The 26,511-nt window shown below is 50.4% G+C and overlaps 12 protein-coding genes across 12 annotated transcripts; 5 read left to right on the top strand and 7 right to left on the bottom strand.

The window, feature by feature from the left end:
* Nucleotides 1-5: 5 nt before the first annotated feature.
* N7473_009444 (SKI complex subunit tetratricopeptide repeat protein SKI3) lies at nt 6-4,416 on the top strand (the record flags this gene model as incomplete). The annotated part of the gene is made up of 3 exons (XM_057155383.1): nt 6-121; nt 188-388; nt 456-4,416. The coding sequence occupies 3 exons, from the start codon at nt 6-8 to the stop codon at nt 4,414-4,416; spliced, it is 4,278 nt and encodes a 1,425-aa protein (XP_057006513.1).
* A 229-nt stretch (nt 4,417-4,645) lies between these two features.
* On the bottom strand, nt 4,646-5,386 carry N7473_009443 (OB fold domain-containing protein; the record flags this gene model as incomplete). The annotated part of the gene is made up of 1 exon (XM_057155382.1): nt 4,646-5,386. One exon carries the CDS (start codon nt 5,384-5,386, stop codon nt 4,646-4,648), a length of 741 nt encoding a protein of 246 aa, XP_057006512.1.
* Nucleotides 5,387-5,575: 189 nt separating this feature from the next.
* Nucleotides 5,576-6,451, top strand: N7473_009442 (uncharacterized protein; the record flags this gene model as incomplete). Its single annotated transcript, XM_057155381.1, has 1 exon — nt 5,576-6,451. The coding sequence occupies one exon, from the start codon at nt 5,576-5,578 to the stop codon at nt 6,449-6,451; it is 876 nt and encodes a 291-aa protein (XP_057006511.1).
* A 378-nt stretch (nt 6,452-6,829) lies between these two features.
* N7473_009441 (Isopenicillin N synthase) lies at nt 6,830-10,155 on the bottom strand (the record flags this gene model as incomplete). The annotated part of the gene is made up of 8 exons (XM_057155380.1): nt 9,821-10,155; nt 9,635-9,768; nt 9,310-9,582; nt 9,056-9,251; nt 8,878-8,998; nt 8,662-8,817; nt 8,519-8,597; nt 6,830-7,683 (listed from the first exon to the last, which is right to left on the bottom strand). Exons 1-8 carry the CDS (start codon nt 10,039-10,041, stop codon nt 6,830-6,832), a joined length of 2,034 nt encoding a protein of 677 aa, XP_057006510.1. The 5' UTR covers nt 10,042-10,155.
* A 750-nt stretch (nt 10,156-10,905) lies between these two features.
* N7473_009440 (uncharacterized protein) lies at nt 10,906-12,158 on the top strand (the record flags this gene model as incomplete). Its single annotated transcript, XM_057155379.1, has 2 exons — nt 10,906-11,111; nt 11,171-12,158. 2 exons carry the CDS (start codon nt 10,906-10,908, stop codon nt 12,156-12,158), a joined length of 1,194 nt encoding a protein of 397 aa, XP_057006509.1.
* A 208-nt stretch (nt 12,159-12,366) lies between these two features.
* rpnL (proteasome regulatory particle lid subunit rpnL) lies at nt 12,367-13,281 on the bottom strand (the record flags this gene model as incomplete). The annotated part of the gene is made up of 2 exons (XM_057155378.1): nt 12,367-12,645; nt 12,715-13,281. 2 exons carry the CDS (start codon nt 13,279-13,281, stop codon nt 12,367-12,369), a joined length of 846 nt encoding a protein of 281 aa, XP_057006508.1.
* Nucleotides 13,282-13,590: 309 nt separating this feature from the next.
* Nucleotides 13,591-15,487, bottom strand: N7473_009438 (S53 family peptidase; the record flags this gene model as incomplete). Its single annotated transcript, XM_057155377.1, has 2 exons — nt 13,591-13,948; nt 13,983-15,487. 2 exons carry the CDS (start codon nt 15,485-15,487, stop codon nt 13,591-13,593), a joined length of 1,863 nt encoding a protein of 620 aa, XP_057006507.1.
* Nucleotides 15,488-16,768: 1,281 nt separating this feature from the next.
* Nucleotides 16,769-18,176, top strand: N7473_009437 (putative tubulin-specific chaperone c; the record flags this gene model as incomplete). The annotated part of the gene is made up of 4 exons (XM_057155376.1): nt 16,769-16,886; nt 16,970-17,130; nt 17,186-17,911; nt 17,970-18,176. The coding sequence occupies 4 exons, from the start codon at nt 16,769-16,771 to the stop codon at nt 18,174-18,176; spliced, it is 1,212 nt and encodes a 403-aa protein (XP_057006506.1).
* A 406-nt stretch (nt 18,177-18,582) lies between these two features.
* On the bottom strand, nt 18,583-20,208 carry N7473_009436 (putative monooxygenase; the record flags this gene model as incomplete). Its single annotated transcript, XM_057155375.1, has 3 exons — nt 18,583-18,616; nt 18,805-19,885; nt 19,962-20,208. 3 exons carry the CDS (start codon nt 20,206-20,208, stop codon nt 18,583-18,585), a joined length of 1,362 nt encoding a protein of 453 aa, XP_057006505.1.
* Nucleotides 20,209-20,894: 686 nt separating this feature from the next.
* Nucleotides 20,895-22,730, bottom strand: N7473_009435 (uncharacterized protein). Its single transcript, XM_057155374.1, has 4 exons — nt 22,381-22,730; nt 22,053-22,321; nt 21,874-21,995; nt 20,895-21,814 (listed from the first exon to the last, which is right to left on the bottom strand). Exons 1-4 carry the CDS (start codon nt 22,664-22,666, stop codon nt 21,145-21,147), a joined length of 1,347 nt encoding a protein of 448 aa, XP_057006504.1. The 5' UTR covers nt 22,667-22,730; the 3' UTR covers nt 20,895-21,144.
* Nucleotides 22,731-23,100: 370 nt separating this feature from the next.
* N7473_009434 (SDR family oxidoreductase) lies at nt 23,101-24,130 on the top strand (the record flags this gene model as incomplete). Its single annotated transcript, XM_057155373.1, has 3 exons — nt 23,101-23,146; nt 23,209-23,647; nt 23,716-24,130. Coding segments are annotated over 3 exons (900 nt in total), but the record flags the coding sequence as incomplete, so codon positions are not given.
* A 546-nt stretch (nt 24,131-24,676) lies between these two features.
* Nucleotides 24,677-25,630, bottom strand: N7473_009433 (uncharacterized protein; the record flags this gene model as incomplete). The annotated part of the gene is made up of 1 exon (XM_057155372.1): nt 24,677-25,630. The coding sequence occupies one exon, from the start codon at nt 25,628-25,630 to the stop codon at nt 24,677-24,679; it is 954 nt and encodes a 317-aa protein (XP_057006502.1).
* Nucleotides 25,631-26,511: the final 881 nt, after the last annotated feature.

Below are 26,511 nucleotides of genomic sequence, written 5' to 3'. Positions count from 1 at the left end.
GGATCATGTCGAGCAAGGCCGCATTGAAAGCTGTTCGGACAGCTTTGGACGCCAAAGATTTTGGTGCTGCTGCTGAAAAAGCTAGGGCACTGTTACAGAAAGATCCCCAAAATTACCATGCGTGAGTTCCAGGGACTCGCTGAGACCTATTTGACCCAAGCTAACTGCCTCCTTCCCTCCCCGCCAGCGCTGTTTTCCTCGGACTTGCGAATGACAAATTGAACCAAAATGAGGCGTCAGAGGACGCGTATCTTGCTGCGACGCGGATCAAAGAGAATGATCGCATCGCTTGGCAGGGCCTAATTAGCTTGTACGAGAAACAAGGCGGGTCGAAGCTGGATGCGTATCATGACGCTGTTCTCAAGCTCGGTAAAATTTTCGCTGATAGGTATGAAATGACAACCTTTTGAATTTCCCTGGAGATCAAACAGATACTGAACCTATCTTTTTCCTAGTGATGAGAAGGAAAGATGCCAGGATGTTGTCGACAAATACATGAAATTGGCCAGGAAGAACAACGACAAATCGAAATACAAGAAGGCCCTCGAACTGCAACTCCCAAGCTCCCCTCTCTACGCCTTCCTTGAAGGCCGGCTACCCCACCCATCCCTGACATACCTCCGCATGATCGAGATTACGGAGTCCGAGGAGAAAGAATACATCAATCGAGAAATTGGTGAACGGAGAACCCGTCTTGGTGCAACAAAAGAGAATGTCACTCTTGAAGTCAAACGAGACGCGTTTAGACGGAGCAAGCTGGAGGAGCTGTACCGGGGTCTTATCGATTGGACAAATGATGATGCTGTTCGTCGCCAGTACGAGGAGAAGCTGCTCGAGCGCGCTTGCGAGGAGCTTGAGTTCTCTTCTGCGGGTAAAAAACCTGCGAAACGGAAGGAGATCCTTCGCTCCGCACAGGACATGGTCATCATCAAGCATCCTTTTGAGCTCGCTTGGAACATTGTGCTCGAGTGGAAGGACATTGAAGAATACTCGCAATGGGATGTGAATGTCTTACGCGAGTTTATCGAGTTCTTTCCGGACACCGGATTGGCAAAGGTTCTCAAAGGATTTCTCGCAAGCGAGTTGTCTCCATTCCCACAGGAGGACTCTGAAAGCGACGCAGAGAAGAAGATTGCCAAAAAAGACACCGAGACTGCTGAAGCATTTGAGGACCCCGATGCCAATGAGATCAACGAGACAGGCACTGCAGATATGTTGATTCTCATGACCGAGGGTCTGGACATGGCTCCTTCATCGATAATTGCGCACCGGATCATGGCAGATCTCTACCTCCTCCTTGAGGAGTATGAAAGCACCGTCGATGTGGCTCGGAAGGGACTCCGAAATGTCGCAGAATTTGTGAGGTACACTGGGTGGAAATCCCAAAACACAACAGATGCCTTGAACATCATTCTCGCCAATGCTTTGATTCCCTATCAGTCGCCTCGGCACCACCCAGAGGCCAAGACGATCTTTGAGAATATTCTCCAACAAAAGCCCGCCTCTACTGTCTGTCTCCTGGGTATTGGTCTGGTTCTGAAAGTCGACCAGGACTATGAGAATGCTGCCGAATTTTTGGGACGCGCCCTAGAGCGTGATCCAACGAACATCAAGATACGTGGTGAGCTCTTTTGGTGCAAAGCATTAAACGGTGACCTACAGGCCGGTCTTGATGGTCTTCAAGATGCCCTCGAAAGCCTGAAAGCGGAACAACCTCAAAATAAGTCGTTCAAAGCTGAGCTGCTTTATCGGGTTGGCTACTGCCAGTGGGAATTGGATTCATCCGCAGCGGCTCGCAAAGACCGCAATGGGGCCTATGCAAGCTTCCTGGCTTCTATCAAAGCTAACATGAATTATGCGCCTGCCTACACCAGCCTTGGCTTGTACTATGCGGACTACAAGAAAGACAAAACCAGAGCACGCAGATGTTTTCACAAAGCCTTTGAAATATCTTCATCGGAGACCGAGGCTGCAGAGCGTCTTGCTCGAGGGTTCGCTAACCAAAAGGAGTGGGATCTGGTTGAGGCGGTTGCACAGCGGGTTGTCGACTCTGGATACGCCAAGCCTGCCCCAGGCTCGAAGCGTAAGGGGCACAGTTGGCCATATGCAGCCCTTGGAACGGTTGAGATTAACAAGCAGCAATACTCAAAGAGTATCGTCTCGTTCCAAGCCGCGCTGCGGATTAGCCCCGACGATTACCATTCCTGGGTTGGTCTAGCAGAGAGCTACCATCACTCTGGTCGATACATCGCCGCGACCAAGGCATTCGATCATGCACGGGAACTGGAGTCGAATCTCTCGAGCGAAGAAAAAGACCATATTTGGTTTGCGCGATACATGATGGCCAATGTCAAGCGGGAGCTTGGCGTTTACGATGACGCGATCGCTAGTTACGAGGACGTGCTGGCCACTCGCCCCAATGACATCGGCGTCACGATCGCACTTCTCCAGACTTTGGCTGAGAGCTCTTGGAAGAGCCTTGATTCAGGCCTGTTCAATGATGCCGCGGAACTTGCCTGCAAGGTCATCCAAGTCGCTGGATCGCTTGTGACTGTTCAGAATGATATCTTCAATCTATGGAAGTCGGTTGGCGATGCCTGTTCCAACCTTACCTACATCAAGAAGAAGGTTGGAAAGCTCGCGATTGCGGACTGTAAGACTTTGCTGCTTTCTGGTGTCGACCCCCTCGCCCTCGATCTCATGACCGAGGTGGATGGTGTGGGGCAAGCTTGGCTAGAAGCAAGTGATGGCGATGAGGGCGTCTCACCTGATTTCTGTATTTTCATGTCTATTCTGGCATACAAGCGTGCCATTCACGTTTCCACGCAAGACACTCACGCTCAAGCCGTTGCATGGTACAACCTTGGCTGGGCCGAGTACAGAGCATACCGGAGTGTGCAACTTGGCTCCGGTAGTAAGAGCAAGAAGCCCCGAAAATTCCTGAAGGCTTCAATGCGATGCTTCAAGCGGGCAATTGAGCTAGAAGCCGGCAACTCGGAATTCTGGAACTCGTTGGCCGTTGTGACTACGAGCATGAGTCCCAAGGTGGCGCAGCATGCATTTGTGCGAAGCTTGCATCTAAACGATCGCAGTGCTCAAGTTTGGACGAACCTGGGTGCGTTGTATCTTCTGCACAACGACATCCAGCTTGCCAATGAGGCGTTTACGCGTGCTCAGTCAACGGATCCGGACTACGCTCAGGCATGGGTTGGGCAGGGCTTCCTTGCGCTCCTCTATGGAGATTCTAACGAGGCACGGGGTCTATTCGAACATGCATTTGATATTTCCAACTCATCCTCGATGCTTCCAAAGCGTCAATATTCCCTTACATTGTTTGACCACTTGCTGGGAGACCCTTCGACCTCAAACGAAGTTTCGCAGCTGATCCAGCCATTCTTCGCCCTCCATCAGCTCTGCGCTCAGGATCCATCTGACCTGCCTTTCATGCATCTATCTGCCTTGCTCGCCGAGCGAATGGGTGAAGTTGCCGACGCCGAGGCCAGCTTGGAGGTTGTTTGCTCAGGCATGGAGGCGGAGTTTGAAGAAACGGAATCGCCTGCATCGCTCTCGCGGTTTGCTCAGGCAAATTCAGACATGGCTCGAGTACTTCTGGCGAACCACCGCTACGAGGAGGCTGCAGAGAAGGCCGAGACTGCTATCACGCTGTCCGGGGAAGAAGATGCTGAGAATTTTGACCCTGAGGCATGCAGCAAGCTCCGGCTGTCGGCGCATCTCACAGCAGGCTTGGCCTACTATTTCACGAAGTCCATGGACCAGGCAATTGATATGTTCCGTGACGCTCTTCAAGAGGCCAACAACGCACCCGATGTGGTGTGTCTCCTCGCCCAAGTGCTGTGGGCCAAAGGTGGCGAGGAGGAACGCTCTGTTGCTCGCCAGCAGCTTTTCGATTGCGTGGAAAACCACCCTGACCACGTCGGAGCCGTGACGCTTCTTGGAGCCATCGCACTTCTCGACCAAGATCGAGATGCGATCGAGGCCGTGGAGTCTGATCTGCACAATATGGTTACACGGGATGATATAGATATCCATGACCGCGGCAAGGTTCTGAAACTGCTGGCTGCCATTTCGGCAATGGGATTCACCGAAAAAGCCGATCTTCCTGAGGATCTTCGTCAGATCGGTGAAGCCACTGCTGCCGTCATGCTGTCTCCGGGACAGCCACAGGGCTGGATGGAATTGTCTGCTGTGTCTGACAGCTCGTACCCAGCAGAAATGGCCATCCAACGGGCTCTCCGCAGCGTGCCCCCTCACAGCAACCTAGACGCCTCGGATCTCAGCCAGGCATATGCCCAAGCTGGCAAGGCTACAGATGTGTTCAGGGCTATCATGGTTGCACCATGGAGGAAGGAAGGCTGGGAGGAGTTGAACGATGGCATAACCGGTCTGGTGGCATAGTCGGTCAACGGAAGGCAAAAGATGTAGAGTATGGTCGAGTCATCTGTACCAGATTACCACCAATTATTATGAGAACATAAAATAACATTGCTTACCTTTGATTCCAAATTCCTTCCCGTTTGTAGAGGCCTCCACTTGCTATCAAGACTGTGGGCCATTCATCGGGGTTTTGGCAGTAACAAAACAAGTCTGAGTTTCCTCTTCGCGACAGCATCATCGTTACCGTCATTCAACCGGACTGGTTCGCCTCGTCTCTCATGGAATCAATTCTCTGCAAGAGTCTGGCCTTTCTCCCTTCCTTCCAAGGTTTATCCAGAGCCTCAATCTTCCCACCGAGCAGCGTAGAACAATTCACATCCAACAACACCATTCCACGCGCTACAGTCGCATTTCGCAAAAGGATCTTCGCTCCAATAGGTAGCTTGTCCAGAGAGATACCTTCAATGTGCTGCATCTCAATTGCAACTGCCTTTGTGCCATGAGCATCTTGTAGAATCAATCGGTGCGGTCCAGATCCACTGCTCCCAGACGCGCTAGGAGCTGCGGCCGTGCCGATATTACTCGAGCTGCCAGTCTCTGCTCCTTCATTGTCATCGCCAACATTCACAGTGCGTACAATCTCCCGGCCTCGTATAGCTTCGCCGCGCTCGATACGTTCAATTGCTTCGACCTGGCTCCAGAGACTCGTGCCGATGTCTTCGATGTCAAGGACTTGGACAGGAATGGGCCCGGGAATGCGCCTTTCTTGGACTGCGGGATCGGATATATCAACCGGAAAGAGGGAGGTAGGATTTGTTGCTAGAGACTCGCGAATGTCCGAGGCGAGGACGCGAAAAAGAGCTGTCTTGGTGAGTGCGGAGACGGGGACGTTGAGCTGTGAAGAGGCTAGGAAAGAATTGAGCCACGACGAAGAGACGCAAAGGGACTTGGAGCTCATTATTTGAGCGGCGATCTGCTCTGCACTGGCCATTTTTGGCTCATGTCTCTGCCAAAGCGAGCGACGTAAGGCTTGAACGTAGGCGTTGGAGATGGAATAAGAAGAAGAAGAAGTATGAAGCTCCAATGCTGCGAAAACAAGCCAGCTCGGACCACCGCTTAACGCCGATGATCTGGCGGTCTTCCGCGCCGCGGATGGACGACTCCTTCATCAACCACCACAATGTCCACGCTATCTTCTCCCCGACCTTCGATTGCCTCTTCACGCGCTCATTCACCGACCCCAGCATCCTCACGGCCATCTCTCGATGCGCTGAACACAAACCTCCCCGGCGGGCTTAGTGCCTCGTCAACACCATCCACCGCACGAGCAATCTCCCCCAACCCACGCCGCAATCGCTCCGCTCTACGAGACTACTACAATCTCAAGCCTCCAGGCGCGGACTCTGGAAGTCCAGGCGGAAGCTTTCGATCCCGCAGTGTTCCCCGAAATACCGATGCAGGCGATATTTCCAACCCATCTACCCTGGCCTCGGGGACGGAGCTGGACAATGCGGACTTCGACCCGCAGCGCTACGTCGACCACCTCCTATCTACATCCTCTCTTTCCACGATCCTCAAAGCCGAGAACACCCTTGTCGGCGACATTCGCACCCTCGACGGCGAGAGGAAGGCTTTGGTCTATGATAATTACTCCAAGTTGATCCGCGCCGTCGAGACAATTGGCAAGATGCGGAAGAGTATGGATGAGCGGGGTGCTCCTTTGACCATGACCAAAACCCTCGGTCCGGCGATTGCGTTTGTTGCTGAGACTGCGGGTGGGTTAATCAAGGAGGGCGAGGAGCAAAGACGGCGAATTAAAGAGGAAAGGGAGGCGGAGCCACCACAGCCTAAGAAGGCCGAGAAGGAGACCGTGAGGTGGGTGCTCGCGGCGCCTGAGCGCTTGGAGAAGCTTCTGGTAGAAGAGAAACAGACAGAGGCGGAGAAAGACTGGGAGGAGGTTCAACGCTTGCTCGATGCCTGGGGCGAGGTCAAGGGTGTTGCAGAAGTACGGGCAGCTTGCGAGAAGGTCATGGAGAAGCCAAGCAACGATGACTGAGCTCTGAGTTCCAAAAAAGAAAGCCACTGGCTTTGGCAATGTCACAGTCCGCAACCAGGTTGAGACCGAACCTACTATTGGTACCGTCAGACTCGAGCTGCCCTGTCGGGAGTCGCTAGACAGATGTCCATCGGCGGACCAGCTATACTTCGGCTGCGAGGCCACTCTCAAGTGCCAGCTCGACCTGTTCACCACGCGCGATCAAAGCGTGGTGGTTGCAACCAGACTGCTCGTATTGAGTGCGATAATTCCCATTCCTGGACATTGCAACTCCTGTTATCCTACAGATCAACATGTACATATAAATAGATACCCCCATATGCCATAATATTTGATCATCATTCAGCATTTCCTCGTCAATCATGACCTAGCTCGGACTCAAACCTTCCCAGTCAAAATATCCCGACTGGAGAACAAGCTTGCCTTTAGTCCATAGGCATTATTGGACTTGATATCCAGGTGGGTATAAGCATCGCACTTGTAGTAAATCGGCCTAGACTCTTCATCCACCAGTCCCTTCTCAACCAGTGTCAACAACACCCGCTTCACATCCTCTTTGTCACTGAAGTCCTTCGTATAGACGCAAATCAGCCGTGCCTGCCCAGACCCATCATCCGTCGCAACCTTGGCTGCCTCGCCTAAGTCGCCCTTGTCAAGGGCCGTCACCACGGTCTTCCAAAAGGAATCAACGTAGTCCACCGTCGGGAAGAACATCCACTTGCCGGATGTCACGCCAGTCTCTTTAGCCAAAGCAAAAATGTTCTGCTCCAGCGTCCGGCGCAGCGGATTCAGTTTGCGCGTTAGGCCAGCGGTGGTTTTCGCGCCAGACTTGTCGTGTGCAGCGCGGAGACTGGAGGCTTCTTCCTCGTAGGCTTGGAGCAGGTCATTGCCTTTCCTCACCAGGGTCGCTACATCGCCTTCTTTCACTTGGGATTTGGGTTTCCACATCCAGATCCATGGACCGACGTCGGAGAAAGACGTTCTTGATGGAGCGAGACGTGATGTAAATGCAGAGATGGATTCTCCGGGCCCGCGGCTATCTCTTGGCCGGGACATTGATGTTGAGGCTGCATCTTCGTCTTCTTCACCGGCCTCAATTTTCAGGGTTGGAGGTGGTGCGCTCAGCTCATGTTGAATCGTTGAGAGTAGTCGCGGGTGAATCTCTGCCCAGAAAGGTTCAGGGTCGTATGTGGCTGCTTGTTCTTCAAGCCGCGCTTGCTCATCCTCATCGCCTGGAATAGATTAGTTAGATGTTGGGTCCTTTTTTTTTTTTTTCGCTGGACTTGCCGTAGAAGCTAGAATCATCTGAGAATATCTCTTCAAGAGCTGTGTTCCAAGGAGATGGCATATTTGCCTTTCTTTTGATATTCGGGGTGTTGAAGTAAGCAGGAAAGTGGTGATTTGGACTAGGTGAGCGACGTCCATAGGCAGGTGGAGACTTCGCTGCCTTAAAGCCTGTCGGTGTAGGGGAGGAAGCTACAGCACAACAATAACACTACGCTTTCCAACACCTCCAGCTTGGATTTATTAATTTCGAGTAAGTATCCTTTGTCCATTTTTTCCTATCTTATGCACCTAACCGATCCTTGAGTCTCAAATGTGGATTTACCTTACGGACCTGTGAGTAGACACGCTGCTCATATTGTCTCAACATCTCTATTCGCCCATCCGAGGCATAAATGCACTGTTCCCCAGACCGATACATCGTTTTATAGGAATCAGAAGTCCATATAGTAATAATGGCATGCCAACTTGTGCGAAAGCACGACAGACTGTTCCATTTGGGATATGATAGATAACAGATACATCGAGTACCTAGATCTTCTCATAATACCTCCTGAGCCGTTTACTTTAGCTATCAAGAAAGACGGTTCAAACCTTTAGAAAGACTTTGTATAAAAGGGAAAGACAAAGCATATATAGTTGCATCGTAAAACCTTTTCTCAATTCTAGATATCAAGAATCCAGTGTACCTACTCTCCACAAGACCTGAAAATAGGATAGCGTGTCGAGCGAGAGCACAAGTTGTCGTGCGATTAGCCTGCTTATAGTAAACTTAGGAATTACCTGGCCAGACATGTCCCACAAATTTGGTCAAATCACTCTTGAGAGCTTCGGGCTGCTCAACCGCTGCGAAATGTCCACCCTAAAGTATAGGAATTAGCTTTCGTACTTTTCTGTCTCCTCCCATTAGAGGCGTATCACGATACCTTTTTATGTTGCTCCCAGTAGACTAGATTGCCAGTAGTCTCAATCCAAGACCGAGGCAAGGGCGCAAGCTCTCTGGGGAAGAATGAGAAGCCGAATGGCTTGTGAATGTACCAGCGAGGGTCGTTGGTTGCCGGAATAGGTGGAGGGGGAAAGTTCTGATCACTTGTGTTAGACCTATTTGATAAATAAATAAGGGACCTTTCAAAGTTACTCACCTGGCGATAAGTGTAGATGGATCTAGGAAACGTCTCTGTAAGCCAGTATAGAGTGATTGACTCCAGAATGTGCTCCGGTGACAATGGCTCATCAACCCATTCCAACCACTTCTCTCCGATCCTGCTAATCATGAGCGGACGTGCTTCTTCACTCGTTTCCATGAAGCCTTCTACCTACCATGCGAGAAGAGCTACCGGATTTGAGGCAAGAACGTGGCCAATTGTACTCGGCCGAGTGCCATGCTCAATTGCATATCCGGAGCCCATCATTCTGAACTCCTCCATCCTCTTGATACCGTCCCTCTCAGATGCTTCCAGACTATCGTCCAAGATGCCTTCGGGGCGGCCCATGAAACACACGTTCAGGTGGACAGCTTAAATGCATTTAGATCTGGCATGATACAACTTGAGAGAGAAAGGGCAGGTGCTTACCTTTGCAACTCTCATGATCTACAGCTAGGCTTCGAGCAACTCGACTGCCAATATCACCACCCTGAGCGACATAGCCGCTCTCGAATCCAAGATCCTTCATTAGCTGATCTAACACTCGAGCGATGTCCGAGGTAGTGAAGTTGCGATCCAATGGAGGGCCCGAGGAGAATGTATAGCCCGGCAAGGAAGGCACAATCAAGTGATAAGGCAGGGTGCTTGGTGTGTATTCCTGTCGAAACATGTCAAGTATAGGAAGGAACTCCAGGAAGCTTCCTATCTTGAGCATTAGAATAGACCATTCGGAGTGTGTCTTAGGTTATCTTACCCGGCCAGCCATGAATCAAAAGAATCGGGATGGCATCTGGCTTCTCAGAGAAGAGGCCCACGAAATGAATATTCAGTCTTTCCACCTCAGCCGTCCACTGAGGAAAGCTGTTGATTCGGTCTTCCGTGGTTTTCCTAGTACTGTCAAAGATACATCCCTCAATCGAACGAAAGGTGAATTATCTACCAGTTGTATGATTTAAGCCACTGATCTCTCATAGAGACCAGCCAACTCGTAGTCACACCATATCGCATGTCGGATTGTGAGTTCTCATAAGTGTCCGGCGCAAGCTTCGACAGCCTGATCAGGGTCTCCATATCAGCCAATTTCTCCTTCGGGATAGCGACCGTGAAGGGCTTGGGTGGAATTCTGGCCGTAGCCGGCAGGGTACTGAATGGTTGCGACATTGGTGAGTAGATTGACTGTCGTGTCTGACAGTAGGAAACGAGTTATAGTCTGGACTCGGTTATCCAGGTAAATTCAACTTCCAGAAGAAGTAGAATGCCTAGGGAGTGGATGATAGTGTATTTAGTGCGGGGTCTAGGCACAACATCCGTCAATTAATAATGCTTCTTCTTCTAGGCACCGATGCGACGCGCGAGCCTTGTAACCTAGTTCTAGGTGCACATACACCAATCAATGCACTTAAAAGAGAAACTGCCTATGCCATTGGTCCCGAACACAATAGTGATCTATGAGCGGGCGCCTAAAGGGGCATCATTTACCGGCTCGCGGCAAATACAATGTAGCAAATCATACATCTCCATGAGAGACGAACTAGTATTAACCTCACTCGATTTTCAAAACATTCATCTAACCGAAATTTCTTTCATGCTCTAGGTAGATTCATAAGCGGCAAGTGAAGAATCAAGCTATAGAGAAAGGCGATAGCGGAGGACTCTTCACAAAGTATCGCTATTTGATGTGCCACCTTTCTCTCTTTTTAACTGATGGATCGTAAGCTTTAATTTTGACAATTCTTGGGATCTTGTCTACTTAATTGAAGACATGCTTCGTGCCCAGGAGCGGCCACACTTCTCGTGCAATCTCATTTCACCGCCCCCACTTACCAATTTGGGGATTTTTCTGGCCCGAGCCGAATGACGGATGCTTGGTTATCGTCTACATATCAAAAAATCTAAGCTCAGATATTGAGGCCCATACTTTGTGAACAACATTGGAAATTGGGAAAATCACGGGGAGGTCGGCGTTCAAAGCCAATGACCCTAAATACAAGACCCACGGCAGATTTGACCGTCTTCCCACACACAATGGCCGAAATCCAGCAACCAAAGTCTGCAACGACTATCTTTCTAGATCAGCCTCCTAGCTGTCTTGAGTTCTGCCCTGAAATCCCCGATCATTTCGTCGTTGGCACCTATCTCCTCTCGGAAACCAAGACTGAAGACGATGAAGTCCAACAAACGAAAACCGGCAGCGTGCAGCTGTGGAAATTAGATCCTAACACAAACAATCTGTCTGTGGAAACAATTGGATTAGCTTGAAGCCACCTCGTCTACTAACACTTCAGAACAGATCATTGGTACAAAAAGTATCCCTTCCACATGCAGTCTTCGATCTGCATTTCCATCCAAGAGATAAAAGCAAATTCGCCATTGCAAGCAGCACAGGATGCATATCTCTTTTCAGCGTCTCCGCTACGCAGCCAGGCATTCACCAAATATGGACAAAGCAAGTTCACGAAGATGCTTCCATCCCAGCCCTCTTCTTGGCCTGGGCCCCAGAGAACTGGTTCTCTCACGCAGACGCCGATGGCTTCGCTGTGACATTCTCTGACAGTCGAACAGCTGTCTTTGGGACAACAAAAGACATCACAGATGACAGTGCTATTACTAAATGGGGCTCTTTCGAGGCCAAGCAAATGATTGAAGTCTGGTTTGTGGCACTGGCTGCGATGCAAGTGTCTGGAAACGATGACTCCAAGATGGATACTATCCCCGTGATGTTCACTGGGAATGATTTTGGATCTCTTCACACGCGTCGGTTCGAGTCCCACGACACTAAAGAGCAGGACGATGATGAGCCACTAGCAAATCTACTCCTCGAACACGACGATCGAGCCCGTCACCACACTGCTGGCGTAACGTCGATTCTTCCTCTACCGGTGTCGCTGGTGGACGACGCTCCAATTCTTTTGACTGGAAGCTACGATGAAGGACTGCGCGTGTACCATGCCACTCGACGGGGTGAAGTACTTGCGGAACAGGGACTTGGAGGTGGTGTTTGGCGACTGCAGCTGCTCGACACGAAGGAATCTGGCTCCGAGCGACACTTCTTCGTGCTAGCGAGCTGCATGCATGCTGGCACGAGAGTTGTAAGGGTCACTCAGACACAGCAGGATCAGACTGCAGAATGGGAAATTGAGGTTCTGGCAGAGTTTACAGAGCACGAGAGTATGAACTACGCGAGCGATGTGTGGAAAGGCTCCACGTCGTCTGAGCTGCTTTGCGTTTCAAGCAGCTTCTATGATCGTCGGGTTTGCGTGTGGAGGACAAATGTATAAGTGGGACTTGTCTACGAGATTTCGATGTCCACCAACTCTTATGATTATTGTTTTCATGAACACGCTAGATCGAATCGCAATGCAACCGCACGAGGTATACAAGTACATCCGCACTGGAAACCCAGGAACCGAGATGAAAAGTAAATGTTAATAGGGTCTAACCATTGATATCCAGTGGTGAAATAGCCACCATCTCCAGCACTTCACATTAAACAATCGTCTCCAGCTCCCGAGCGTAGCCTAGTGTGTTCTCGATCACCGTACCGCTGGCCACCAGGATATCCCTCTCGGACCTTGTTGCCGCCTCCGGCTCAACAGGGAAGTGTATCCGTCCATCACGAAGAATCCAGCCACGCTGTTGAGCAAACTCGATAACCGCACCCTCGGAATCCAGGAAGAGGAGGTTCTTGGCGTTGGAGATAGGGAGGGAGGGATAAGCCTTCTCGGAGCAGTCTGCGATCTCGCTGCGAATGGTGCCGATGAGAACCTGTACAGCAGGAATTAGTTAATGACACAAAGAGCTTATCGTCAATGACTTAGCGGTCGTATTACTCACGTTCGAGAACAGGCCAAAGTCCTCTGATGGCACACGCTCCGACTTCGTTTCCCGCCACACCTTGTCATAGCTTCCCTCCATCAGGTTGCGCTCCAACTCAACGGGGTACTTGATATAAGCATCATCCTCAATGCGACCACCCTTCAAACTAGCCTCCTCGACCAAACCCTCTAGCACGGTGTGGAAGTTGGCACTATCGCCCATGCTCAACAACAGGAGCAGGTAGAGTCCTGTGATCTTGCTGCGCTGGCTAGTGCTGAAATCAAAATCAGAAGAGCTCTGTCCAGGCACACCAGCGTGCCGCTCCAGATCATAGAATGGCTGAAGCTGCTGGTAGTATCTTGTGAAGGTCTGCGCGTCGGTTTGACGGATTGAGGCGAGGGCGCCGAGTTCGAGGACTTGTCGGGCAAGAGCAACGAGCTGCGGTGGCGTAGAGGGCGTGGGAATCAGGGCATTTCGCATGAGAAGGGCGCGCTTGGCTTGGCTGAGGAGGTTGTTGGCGGCATCCAGGTGCTTGCGCTCCAGGGCGTTCTGGAGCTCTGTGACAAGGGACTTGAGGTCCGACATGGTGTGTGGTGTTTTGAGGTGATGAGTTTCGGGTATGGTTGCAGAGATGCCACGCAATCAGATGTAGTAGATGACTGCAATAGCAGAAATGAAGGGGTTCGATGGTGCTGGCTTGGATGATGGGAGTTGACGAAAGTCCGCCATGACGGAGCTGCCGCGGTGGGGCGGTCAGCTCAGCTCTCACGTGATGAGCAACATGGGAAGCTGATGGACGTGGTTGAGCATTTTGAACATACAGAGTGTCTTCTTCCACGCTATTTGGTAAAATGTACAACTGGCAGAGCCTTCTTCTTCAAATCTACACGGTAACTAATATGATTTCTCTTGGTTAAATACCACATATTTTGTCCAAGCCATTTGGTCACTCGACAAGGCCAACTCAGCCAACTCCCGGAACAACGGTGTCCCTAGCCCTGTCACTGGATCCCAGCCTTTTGTGGCATTCCAACTTGCATATGGAACGAAAGCACCTCTGGCGCCAGAGTCAGTCGTTCCAGTGCAGCCTCGGGAGCCACCATGTACTATATCGGTAAATCCTGATTGCTGGAGGCTGTATAGCCAGGGATTTAAAAAGCCCATCCGAGGCTTCCCATTTACAAGCCGAATTGCATTCAATTGAGAAACTATGCCAGCAAATACCGGCCCTGAAGCACTATTTGATCTTAGTCTATGAATTGTATCACTCAGTGGAAATAACAAACCTGGTGCCGCTAATCTTCAAATAAGTCTCGTGGTCTCGAATGATGAAGTTCTTCGCTTGGGAGGCAACGTCAGGGATCGCCCTTCCATGACGGTTGTATAAACCGCTCCATTGATCACCTAGGTGATCAAGATAGCGGCTCACTGCCTGATCTTGGTACTTTGGTCGGTGAAAAATGTCAGAAAATCCACCAGTAGAGAAATCGAGAGCGATCTCGGGATTGATTCCTTCAACACCTCCAACTGCAGTGACAAACGGACATGAGGCTGGAAAAATTGGCTGGAACTTGGCTCGCCCAGTTCCATCGTTGCTGAGGCACGACTCTCCAACGCCCGAGTCTCCACTGCTATAAATGACTGATACGCCCCGGGCACCAAGTTGTGCAAACAAGTTGCAGACTGACTTTGCATATGATGGCGGCACACTATGTTCGATCTCCCCGTATGATGTGCTGAGAACCGATGGAAGTTCACTGTCTGGAAGTTTGACGAGATAGTGGAGTTGATCAAGAAATGGCTCATTTTCAGAGTTATTGGGGCCCATTTGCCCCGTTTCGGAGACCCAAGGTGCTCGGCCACCTGTGGAATAAAACGTGACTGATGCGCTGTAGGCCAACGCAGCTGCGTATTGTATATCAAGGCTTGCTTCTGTACTGCTGGCGGGAGAAACCTCCGGGTTCATGCCTCCATTGATGGTCACAACGTCAAAATCTGCGTCTGATGCGCCCGGAGAGAAGCGTTGCATGAAGTGATAGAAGTCACTATGCCGGGCATATTGATCTAGGAATCCCGAGACACCTAGTCTATTCCGTGGATCTGGCTTTGCCCTTGTGTCATGCAGACCATACAATTCTCGAAGGCAATCGGGCCTCATCACGGTTCCACATTCTGCAGTCAGATCTTCTGATGTGGCCACGATTGGCTGGTCAACCGGTAAGGCACCACGTGCATTTAATCTTCCGTTGCCATGAGTATTAGGCTTTCCGAATCTGGTGGTTGGCTGAATTAGGTGGATATGTGGGTGTATCCCATGGGGTAAGGAGTATTCGAGTGTTCTGATGACGGTCGTTTGGCTGTCTTTATGGTGATAGTAGAAGAACCGCGTCTTCAAGATCTGCTCGGCTTGGAGTATGTTTGCCCTGAAGCTGATCCAGTTGCCATATGTCTCGATTGTGTCGTTGGAAACTCCCTCCAAATACAGCCAGGACAATACTTGGTCAGAGATGACGGAGCTCGGGCGCAGAAGGTCTTTCACCTCTTCGCGCTTCATGTGTCTTCCGTAGTTTGGATGACCGGGACTTGCGAGATCAATGGCTAGTCTCTCCAGGCTGGTACTACCTGGCCCGCGTAGTTCTATTCGAAATTGAATAGTCATCCATGGCTGGGGCTCACTTCCTTTTGACCAGCCATTCGGCACATGTTGTAGTTGCTCAACTATTTCATAGCAGAACCCGACTGTCATAAACAGCTGCATCAGCCATGCTGCGATAAAGAAGTTCTTCGACATGAAGTTCCCAGCAGCCTTCGATAGCTGATCGGTTTTCCATGCCAGTGCGTGAACTGTGCTCGGCACTCAGGTCAAGATATACTATAGTCGTGGAGAGGACAGCTCGCTTCCAAGTACTGGGGCACAGAATTGACGGTCACTGACTCAAGGCTCAGGCTGGGTGAACTTGAAGCATGTCGATCGACTTAACAAAGGGGGCACAGCAATTGTAGAGCTTCGGTCAGGAAAATGGTCAAAATGAGTGTATCAGGCTAACTTGAAGCAGTCTTCTATAGAAGGCCAATGAGAATCGAGAGTTCTAGGTACTGCCACCCGAGGCTGGCCAAGGCTTTGGGTTTCTTTTTGTCTGGGTCCTCGAGATACCCGATCAGATCACACATGCTTCAGAATGTTTGTGACTTAATTGGATCAAAATTCTGAATCCAAATATTTATAGCCCTGCACGGGAACATGGAGTTATGAATTACATTAATTGGGCTGGTGACACTGTCGCTAGTATCCCATAACAGCGCTCATACAATTCACTCAAGTCTTTGTCATGACTGGTCTTCTCTATTATTTCAGAATAATAATGTACTAGGAACATTTGGTGTGCAAGACAGCCACTTGGTATCATTTCAACGCCCCATGCAAGAGAATCACAAAGAACTAGGGTATTGAATCGTAAAATGTTTTAAATTGTGTAAACAGTTGGGGTGCCTTGTGGCCTGAGGAATATCTCCGGATCATCACAAATCCCGATATCCGAGAATGCGGGATGATCGACGTCACCGTAAATGGAGTGGAGGATTTGTCCGCGAACCATTGTATCGTGCGTCTGGTTCTCCACATTATTTGAAGGAATCTTGATTGCTTTTCAACCTTCAACAGCTGCCGAAGATCCCCGCTGGATGTTGTGTCACTACCACACCTCTTCACTACAGTACTACCTCAGGTTATCGATAATTCCGCTGTGGATAGCTCCATACGCTAAGCTGTCACGCTCGGAGCTTTTCACGACCCCGCCATCGCGTTGATATCACCCATCACCTCAAAGCCTCTTGGGTGAAAGCCCCCGCTGTTCTGCAACGGTCCACCTTATTCACTCAGGAATCTTCTAGATCCTGCCACTTTGGACGCCGAATTCATTCATTTCTCAAGCTTGGATGTGAGGGTGGTATGATCCGCTTGAGATCGTACCGACGTCATTCCTACATTCCAAGCGCGTGGTAATCCGTCTTCAGGCCTCCCCGGGCTGGATTTTCCATCTATCCACCCTATTGAAATCACGACTAGTCCATCATGGCTGAGCTGGAACCTCAGCAAGCGCGCCGACTTTCGGCTGATAACCAAACCATTTCCAAGGCTGAGATCCCACTGAAGGAACGGTTCTTCCGTTACTTCCAACATGAAATTACCGGTGAGTCTGAATTCTTGATGGAAAGTGCCTATTGAGTATCACAGGTAAAAGGAACCATCATCGGCTAATTCTCGGTGTTCTAGCCCTCCAGCAGCAGATGGATCGGCTTGCCGATACATCGCTCGTAGCTGGTGAGCGAGCCGATGCTACTGATCACTGCCTTGCCGGGATTGTGCGGCTATCCAATGAAGTCAGGGATTCAGCCAGCTACATCCCTACTTATGACCAGAGAGTCTATGCCGAGGTATGAAAAAGAATAATATGCCATGGAATCTTCGGTACTAATACGCGTGTGGTAGGCGATCAAGGCCTTACAGGAGAAATTGAACGAAACTAGAGCAGCATTCGAGCCCCGAGCCAAGTTCAGTTTCAAGACCAAGAAGAACGCCTCGGCAATCTCTCTGTCCGATGCTGCTACACTTGCTGCCGAAGGTCGTCGCAGCATTCCTGGCTACCATTCGCCTGGTGCATCGTCAGTCGGCTCTTCAGCCAATAATACCCCGAACTACCCCTCAACCCCTTTGAACGAACCGGATAAACAGCATCAAGAGAGGCCGGAGATTGCACCGACTTCCTTCCCGGCCACTTCAGATGGGGATACGGAGTCAAAAGCGCCATCGCAGGCAAAGACATCACACTCTTTCGCAGCCCATGGAATTTCCAACGTTTCCGTTGACAACCACTACGGTCTTCACATTATGCTGCCTGCTTCCGGATCTACTTCTACCGTCCCCGCCTCCATCACCGCTCTACGGCACTGCATTGTGGACATGTCCATTCCGACTGCAGATGGCAAGCCCTATGCTAGTCTGACGGTGAAAAATATCGAGGAAAGCTTGTTGATCTGCGGGCAAGTCAATGGACCGGCACATATCACGGGCATGGATCATAGCGTCATTGTCGTCTCGTGCCGACAGCTCCGCATGCACAACTGCAAAGACGTGGATGTCTACCTCAGCTGCTCGAGTAATCCAATCATCGAGGATTGCTCTAATATCCGATTCACTCGGATACCAAAAGCTTATGTACGTCACACTCTGAATCCCTCGCTGAGCATGCATTCATACTGACCAAACAACCTAGGCATTGGACCATGATCGCCTTGATCACGAAGATCGGTGGAGCCAAGTGGAGGATTTCAAATGGATCAAACCGGAGCCCAGCCCCAATTGGAGTCTCCTGGATGCGAGCGATGCTGTGCCCGAGGAAGTCTGGGCGGAAATTGTTCCCGGCGGGCCGGGTTGGTCTCTGGAGGATATTCTGCATGCTATCAAGCTGGTGAAAGCATGAAGCGGGACCATGTTTTGACTTATCTGCAATGATGGGAACGGCGTTTCACGTATACGTAAGCAAAATATGGAAGTGGCTTACTATCAGCAATTCTAGGGTATCCTTTTTAACCGTCTGCTTAGGTATTGTCTTGAGTCTTGTTACACAATATGCTTCGGATATTTCACTTCCTTCTTAACCAATTTTGTTCCCCACTAAACTGCCTAGTAGGACTTCCAATGTTTGCAGTAAATCTGACACAATATAGGTTTACATGTAAACGCAAAAGAATCATGTAGAGACCTTTAGTATTTGTGACACCAAGCTATATATACAAGAGAAAGTAATTTGTCCAGCAACAGCTCCCTCTTTATCTCATATGCTACCTATCTCATCACAGTCACAAAACAATTTGACAGACAGATTTTTACGCAAGCTTGGAATCACGAGGAGTGCTGTCCCTATCAACAAGAAAAAATTATTTAGTCAATGATTGTTCAATTTCCAAAAGTTTGAGACCTGTTTGTAAACAAGGCCATGGATATACATGAAATGCAATGAAGAAATCAAAAGAAGTGTAATAAACAGCAAAAAAAACTCCGATGTCATACCCCATGCAAGTAAAAAGAAAAGAATTCAAACTGCTTACATCTGCTGGAAGTACTCCTCAAAGTTCTCCTCTGCGACCTTGGTACAATCGAACCCGTAAATCTCCCGCTGAACATCAGCATCAGCCCACTTATCCGGAACAGGACCCTTGCCCGCGCGGAGAGCAGCAAACTGGCGATCACGCTCCTCCTTAGCAGCACCATCACCCAAGTGCAAAGCGCGACCAGAAGCAGCAGCCATCTCGACCAGAGCCTCGGCACGACCCTTGCGGACCTTCTCGTAAACGCGGAGAGCCTTGTTGATGGACTCGGGGGTGGTATCTGGGAGACGGGCGAGGACGACAGCAAGAACGGCACCGTCTTCAATGGCTTGGGCGGCTCCCTGGGCCAAGTGAGGGAGAGTGGGGTGGCAAGCATCGCCGACCAGGGCGACGTTATCGTAGATCCAGGTAGGGAGGGGGTCGTGGACGCGCAGCTTCCACTCGCAGACCTCGCCTTCGGGCACGTAGTCCAGCATCCGCTTGACCATGGGGCAGAAGTCCTCGAAGACGTCCAGCATGGCCTTCTTCGAGCCCTTAGTGGTGTAGGTGGCGTTTGTTGCGGCGGCGAAGTTCGTGTCGGGTTGGGTAGTGGAGAGGTTATAGATTGTGTTGTTGGAGACGGCGTAGGCGATGATGTGACGCTTAGCACCGATCCAGCGAGTCACGCGGGTGCTGTTGATGAGAGCCAGGAGCTCGGGGTCATCCTTGATCTGTTCCTTGTGGATCATGATACGGTAGGCGGCTTGGTTGGTATCCTTGACGCCGACGTTGACGTTCAACCGCTTGAGCATCTCTTGACGGGCTAGGGACTTGATTCCGTCCGCGGCGAGGAGGACGTCGCATTCAACCTTGTAAGAGGGCTTGCCCTCCTCGCGGGGCACGGCTGTGAAAGAGGGCCGGGAGCCGAAATCGACATTCTCGGCGTTGATGGCGAAGTGGAACTTGATCGCGGACTCCTTCTTGCAGCCCTCGTAGAGACCGCCGGCCAGTGAGGCTCGGTGACCGACCATGTGCTTGTAGCCGTAGGTTTTTTCAATATATCCCAGCTCGACATGTGCAAGCTCCTTGTCAGTTGCGCCCTCTATAGTGTCGCCGTGGTTAGCGAAATGGCCCCTTGGAAGGTAATCTGATATCTCTGCTTGATTTGATATGCATACCTCGGACAGAAGTATCAGAGATGTCAACAGCCTCGGCCTCAATGCCACGCCAGACACCTAGACCATCGAGCACGCGAGCCATGTTGGGAGCCAGCTGAATACCAGCGCCCACGAAGCCCAGGTCGTGCGCATTCTCATATACATCAATGTTCTTGAATCCACGCTTAGCCAAGGCAAGAGCAGTCGTCAAACCGCCCATACCAGCGCCAATAATGGCAATTTGCAAATCCTGGGGAGCCTTTGCCATTGTGTCGGATATAAACGGGAATAAAGTAAGTAGGAAGATGGAGGGGAGAGTTATAGGGAGCGAAGGGGGGAATAGAGAGAAGAGGTTCAGAGAACACCAAGCAAAGAATGAATATACAAGATCAATCAACAAATTTGAAAGCGACAGGATATGGCGATTTGCGATTCTTTAAATTTCTCCAGTCCTTCACCGAGCGCGTGTGCCGTTGTAAGTTCGCCTGGTTCAACCAGACTAGAGCGGATGAGATTTTTGCCGCGTTTCCCACAGCTCCCCACACGTCCGCGTTACGAAGTGGCATGTTGGAGATTTGGAGAGCCTCCACCAGGGAATCACTTGTTCTTACTAGTGATTCCTGATTCATAGGCATTGTAGCGCGGTTGCAAAATTATCCGCTTAGGAAAAAGATATCATCATTTTCTCATCAACGAGGATATTTGTTGTACTGCAAGCGGGTGTACAGATCCAGCCAATCAAGGACATGGATTTCCAACTATACACCTGTCTATAAGAGAGGACAAGCTAGATAAGGACATTCTATCATAATTTACTATACTATCATACCAGAGTCATTCCGATACTATCCTAGCTATGAATTTATCCCGGCATATAGTCCATATTTGCAGTCAACAAGAACAAACTCACCTTGCAGCCTCGAAGGCCCAGTGCCCCGCTCCCCAGACGCTTCCCCACATTTTGCTGGCCTCCGGACTCGATTCGACTCTTTCGCCCGAGGCCAGTCGGAGTAAATCTGGTTCCCGCAACCATCACAAACTGCCGAGTCACGCTTTCTTCGCCACTAGATTCATAGGGCACTTCGTACCTCTCTCTGTCTATTCGGATATTCTTCGACCCTTTTCATCATCATGTATCTTGGATCTTCAGTGCCTGGTAGGGTCTAGTAACGTCACAGAACATTATCATTATATTTCTAAACCATCACACAAAACTCATCAGAGACACCTCGGGCCTACTAATCTGAGCCCCATCGAGCCCCACTAGCACAGTCCGAAGGCATCGAAGTACCCTCTCACAAGTTTCCACAGCCATCGCACAACAGGTACGTTGGATCTGCATCATAAACCATTTTCTGGCAGATCCCGGCTGGGCTAGTCGAGCACCGATGACGAGACACCAAATCATTGCACCGGGAAGTGGGCCCCAGAAAACGTCCATGTCGGTTCGGTGCAGAAGATATTTCAAATGGGTAACGCCTTGAGCTAAGCTAGGATCGATGTCGGATACTGAATTTGACAGATTGAGTAGGTATCGTGCTTGATCCAATACCGGAATTCTTGGGTCGTCGTCATTCGATTGCTGGCTGTGAACCGATTGCTCGATCAGCATGTGGGGCCTGACTATAGCTGGAGGGTATTGATAATCTTCGTAGACTGGTTTTGTGGATGTAGTATAGGTCGCAAAGTGCAGTACTGATTGGTATAGATCTGTGAGTGATTGAGTGACTGATTGGGAACAGTCACACTCAGGGCACCCGAGTGTAAATGCAGTCATGTCTATTGGCGCATATGGAAAGACAGCAAAGTCCGCTGGTGATAAAGATTTCCAACTGTCCAAGGGGGGTTTCCCGATTCTCCGAAATTGGTCCATCCTAGTACAGTTAGCAAAGGGATCCACATGAGAAGCATATTTAAAGAGGACTTTTCGTACAATATCAAGCTCTCACGTAAGCGTCCCTCGAACCCTAGATTTTCAATACCACCGCGAGCCTTAATGATGATATCAAGACCAATTCGGTCATTTTCAAAAGCGACAGCATCAAAATTGACCAACTAGATTAAAGCCCGTCAGTATTAGTCCAGAACAACTTCCATGATCATGGCTCATACATCAAAAAGCAGAACCGAAAGCAAAGCCGCGACAGTCACGTCACTGAAGCGCTGTTCTTCATTGGTCAAAGACCCGTTCAACAACTCCCTGGTAATATTGGATTGCTGCATCGTGATAGGACTAATATGCTCTGTCTTATTTAGATCGTCCCATGCCGATGCACTCAAGATCTTCGCACTCATAAGTGCCGGATGGGTGATCGCAGCATAGATAATCGACAAGAAAAATCTATGCAGACCAGTTCCAGGATGCACATAATCATACATGACTGACTAGGATGTCAGCAAAGATACAAACCCTCGCCGACACTCAAATTCGAAAACTCACATCTCTGCATCCTCTTAACCCCGGGCACCGACGGCGGCGTCGGCGGTGGTTCCAACAGGAGGCGGATTCCTGGCGGAACAGCCTGCAATGCCCGTCGCAACGCTATGACCTGCTGAGCCTGTCGAGTATTATCCTGTCGAGTATTCGCATTCGTATTCTGCGATCTCTTTTTGCCGTGGTATTGCTTCGCAAGATGCGATCGTGCCTGGCTCAGCCGCGCGCCATGTCCCTTTTGCGGATCTCCGGTAATCACAACAAAGGTCTGATCCTGATTATTTTCGGCCATGTTGCTCCGAGGTACATTAGTGTCCTTTCCTGAAGAAGAGACTGCACTAGGGACAATTTAAAAGAAAAGTTGTGGCAAAGTCAAAGGATGAAGGCGTTCACAGGTCATGGTTATGGTCAGCTTGCCCCACTTACAAGCCTCACGCCCGGCTTTAGTGCAACTACTGAATTGGGATTAGTGGGCTATTTTCTATTACTTGTGATTGGTTAGACAGCCACGGAGGCAATATATTGTATGCTATTCCAAATCCTACAAATATAGAAGCATGATATCATTCATTATCTTCGGATAGCATATAAAGGGCGAGAGAAATTCGATTGAGAGTCATTCTATTGATCTCAAGTTCTCACCAACGCATTACCAACAGTTACTGTCCGGATTTCCAAATCCAATTTCATTTGGAGGTTTCAACTATCTTGAAAAATATCGACAAAATGCCATCTTCGACACAAAAACTAGATACCAATGCTGTGTGGTTCGGTACGATTATATCCCACAATTCTTCACAATCCCTTATCAACTTAATAACTCACAATACATAGTAACTGGCTGCTCATCCGGCATCGGAAAATCACTCGCAACAAAAATCTACAACGCCGGCCACCGCATCGTAGCTACAGCACGAGACGTAACATCTCTCTCATACCTCCCGGACGGCCCAACCGTCCTCAAACTACATCTCGACGTTACCCGTCAAGAAACAATTACCAAAGCCATCGCTGATGCGGTCGATAAATTCCACGGAATCGACGTCTTCATCAACAACGCCGGCTACAGTCTGATGGGTGACACCGAGGGAATCACCGACGCCGATGCCCGACACCAAATCGAGACAAACTTCTGGGGTCCTGTACATGTTACTCGCGAAGCACTCCGTGTCTTCCGGGAAGTCAATGCTCCCGGTCGAGGTGGGACTGTGATTCAAATATCTTCCATGGGAGGGTGGATTACTGTTCCGGGTCATTCATTCTATCACGCTAGGTAAGAGCATTACCACCCAAACATCCTCTCAATATATCGCATAATCTAACAAAACTACCTCCAAACAGTAAATTCGCCCTAGAAGGCTTCACAGAATCCATCTCCAAAGAAGTCAACCCCAGCTGGAACATCCACTTCCTCCTCGTCTCACCAGGCGGCGTCCGCACAAACTTCGCCGGCTCAAGTCTCAAACAATCCCCCCGCCATCCCGCATACGATGATCCAAACAGTTCGTTCAGCCAAATAATCAAGTACGTCACGAACCCGGACTCGCAGTCTACCTGGAGTGATCCGGATATCTGTGCCCAGGTTCTCTTCGAGGCTGTGGTTGGTCAATATGAACGGCCGTTGCCGATGCGTTTGCTTTTGGGGGCGGAATCGATTCCTTTGATTAAGGATGATATTGAAAGGACGTTGAGGGATATTGATGCTTGGGAGAAGGAGACGGTTAGGTGTTCGCCGAATGGGGGTGCTGTTCTTGATATGTAAGATTAGAATGGGGATTTAGAATGGGGATAGATAGATAGGAGTGGTTTTTCTGTGGGATTGGTGATTAGAGCTGCTTTTTATTGTTTCACATGTCTCGGCTTTGTTTTCAAGGTTTTATAGTTTCTGGGCGAACTATTAACCACCCTTATATACGAGTTAGTGAACTCTTTAAAAAGTCCGGTCCTACTAGTAAAACCTTATTCTCTCCTGTTCCAGGCACCTACTGTAGTTGAGTACGAACTACGCCATAACTACTTTCTATCACAGACAAAGCAGCACAGGACACAACTAGACATTACATAGTCGATTTTCCGAACCAGGATCAAAATTCTGAAAACTTCACGCTTTCAAGTATAATAGGTACATACGAATAGAGGACAAATATAGAAGAAAAAAGGGGAACTCCTCATGTTCAGTCGTTTTTGCGTGCACGAGCTCGATAGCCAAGCTATAGCAGCGAAACTCTCAATACACATCAGCAGAGAACCCATAGAAGCGAACGATGAACTCCCTTCAAGGGTAACCAGAAGATCAGATCATTTACAGGAGGCCGGCGGGGACAACGCTGCCAATGGTGCTGGTCAGGCTGGAGAGGCCGAGCAGGGAGAGCAGGCCGGTGGCAGTGCCCTCAACCTTGACGAGGAGAGCGGAGGTGCCGTCCTGGCCGAGGACACCGAAGAGCTGGGTGGGGTCGGCAGCGACGCCCTGGGCAGCAGCGGCGAGACCGGAGACAGCGGGGACCTCAGCGACGACGGTGCCAACGGTGCCCTGGACGTTGGACAGGTCGAGACCACCGAGGAGGTTGAGGACAGTAGGCTCGACCTGGACGAGGATGGGGTTGCCGCTGAGGTCGGTGATGCTCATGACGTTGGAGAGAGCGTCGCGCTTCATGTTGCCAGTGACGCCGGAAGCGACACCCTCGAGGGTACCAACCAGAGATCCAACGAGCGAGCCAACCTCGGGGAGGCCAAGACCGGCGAGGAGACCCTCAACGGTGGAGGTGAGCTTGACGAGAGCGACGGAGCCCTCGCCAGTAGCAACGGTCAGGAGACCACCGGTGGCACCGTTCAGGTTCAGGGCACCGACAGTAGGAGCAACCTGGATGATCTGGCCAACGGACTGGGTGACGCTGCCCAGGTTGAGACCGGACAGGAGGCCAGCCACGGAGGGCTCAAGCTCAACGAGGACCATCTTGGAAGCCTGGTCAGTCACGGTCAGGACGCTGTGGACCTGGCCAGTGACCTGGCTGGTAACCTGGTCAGTAGAGACCTGGGAGTTGTCAACACCAGCGTTAGCGCCGGGAGCAGCACCGGCAGAGGGAAGGCAGGTGGGGATGCCCGAGGGAATGGGGAGGCCCGCGGGGATGATCCCAGAGGGCAGGCAGGTGGGAATGCCGGAGGGGAGGACTCCAGAAGCAGCACCAGGGATGATGTTGGTGGGGAGAGCGGCGACGGTGGATGCCAGGATGGCAGCAGTGATGGCGAAAGACTTCATCTTGATTGTTGTAGAGAGTGTGGTGCTTGAAAAGCTGTAATGAATGGACGGTATAAAACCGGGAAAGGAATGACTGAAGGTAGGAAACGAGGAAAAACGCGAAGAGCTTCTTGAGAGAGAGTATAGAAAAGAATCTCGAAAGTCAAATGGCACTGGCTGCTCTTTATACACTGTTCATCATTGCTCAGGGGGGAGCGACGAGACCCTTGGTCCACCGTCCATGAGTGTCCATCAGACCTCCGGATGCTTGACGTCGCGCGGAGCAGAGTATACTCCACATCAGACCGGGCAGGGTAACAGGGATTTTGCAGACCCGCTGAGAGGTTGGGAAGTTGATGTCCAATGGAGAAGGAGCCAAGAATCGAGCATCCTGTCAAAATTCTCCAAATCCAGCGGAGATGACATCCACTCTTTCAAGAGAAGGTATCAGAGACGGGGCAGGGGAATTGGAGCCCGCGGATGTCTCTTAGTTCTCTCATAAGCTTCGTCGGAGGTTCATCTTCATTAGCCACTCCGCAGATCTTGACCAACTCCGCCGTTGGGGCCTGAAAGATGCGGGCACCTTACACGGCTTCCCCACGAGTAACGGTTTTTGGTGGATTTTTGGGGTCTTTGACAGACCCTCGAATCCATTCTCAAAAGGACGTCCATTGTTTTCGTTGATTTGTCTTGAATGAAGCCGCTGTAAACATCAAAAACGTCATGGTCGTCGAGACTGTCGTCGAAGCCACCAGGAACAAGGTTTGCCACATGGTTCGAGCTCACCACTGCCGAGGCGGTGTTCAGGTTCCTCGAGCCCAAGCACACGGTTATGCTGCAAGAGAACCCTTTCAGAAGGGGCGTTCAGGCCCTGACGATCGGCATTAGGATTGCTGGACTCC

The sequence above is a fragment of the Penicillium subrubescens genome (assembly GCF_028828155.1).
Source record: "Penicillium subrubescens strain IBT 31985 chromosome Unknown utg000006l_segment0_segment0, whole genome shotgun sequence".
Classification (NCBI taxonomy): Eukaryota; Fungi; Ascomycota; class Eurotiomycetes; order Eurotiales; family Aspergillaceae; genus Penicillium; species Penicillium subrubescens.
This window is presented reverse-complemented; position numbering and strand designations above follow the sequence as displayed.

Coding starts and splice junctions, on each gene's coding strand:
- N7473_009435 (XM_057155374.1), bottom strand. CDS start 22,666: ATGGCCGAAAATAATCAGGATCAGACCTTTGTTGTGATTACCGGAGAT. Junction 22,322..22,380: donor GGTTAAGAGGATGCAGAGAT/GTGAGTTTTCGA, acceptor CATCCTAGTCAG/TCATGTATGATTATGTGCAT. Junction 21,815..21,873: donor TTACGTGAGAGCTTGATATT/GTACGAAAAGTC, acceptor TAACTGTACTAG/GATGGACCAATTTCGGAGAA.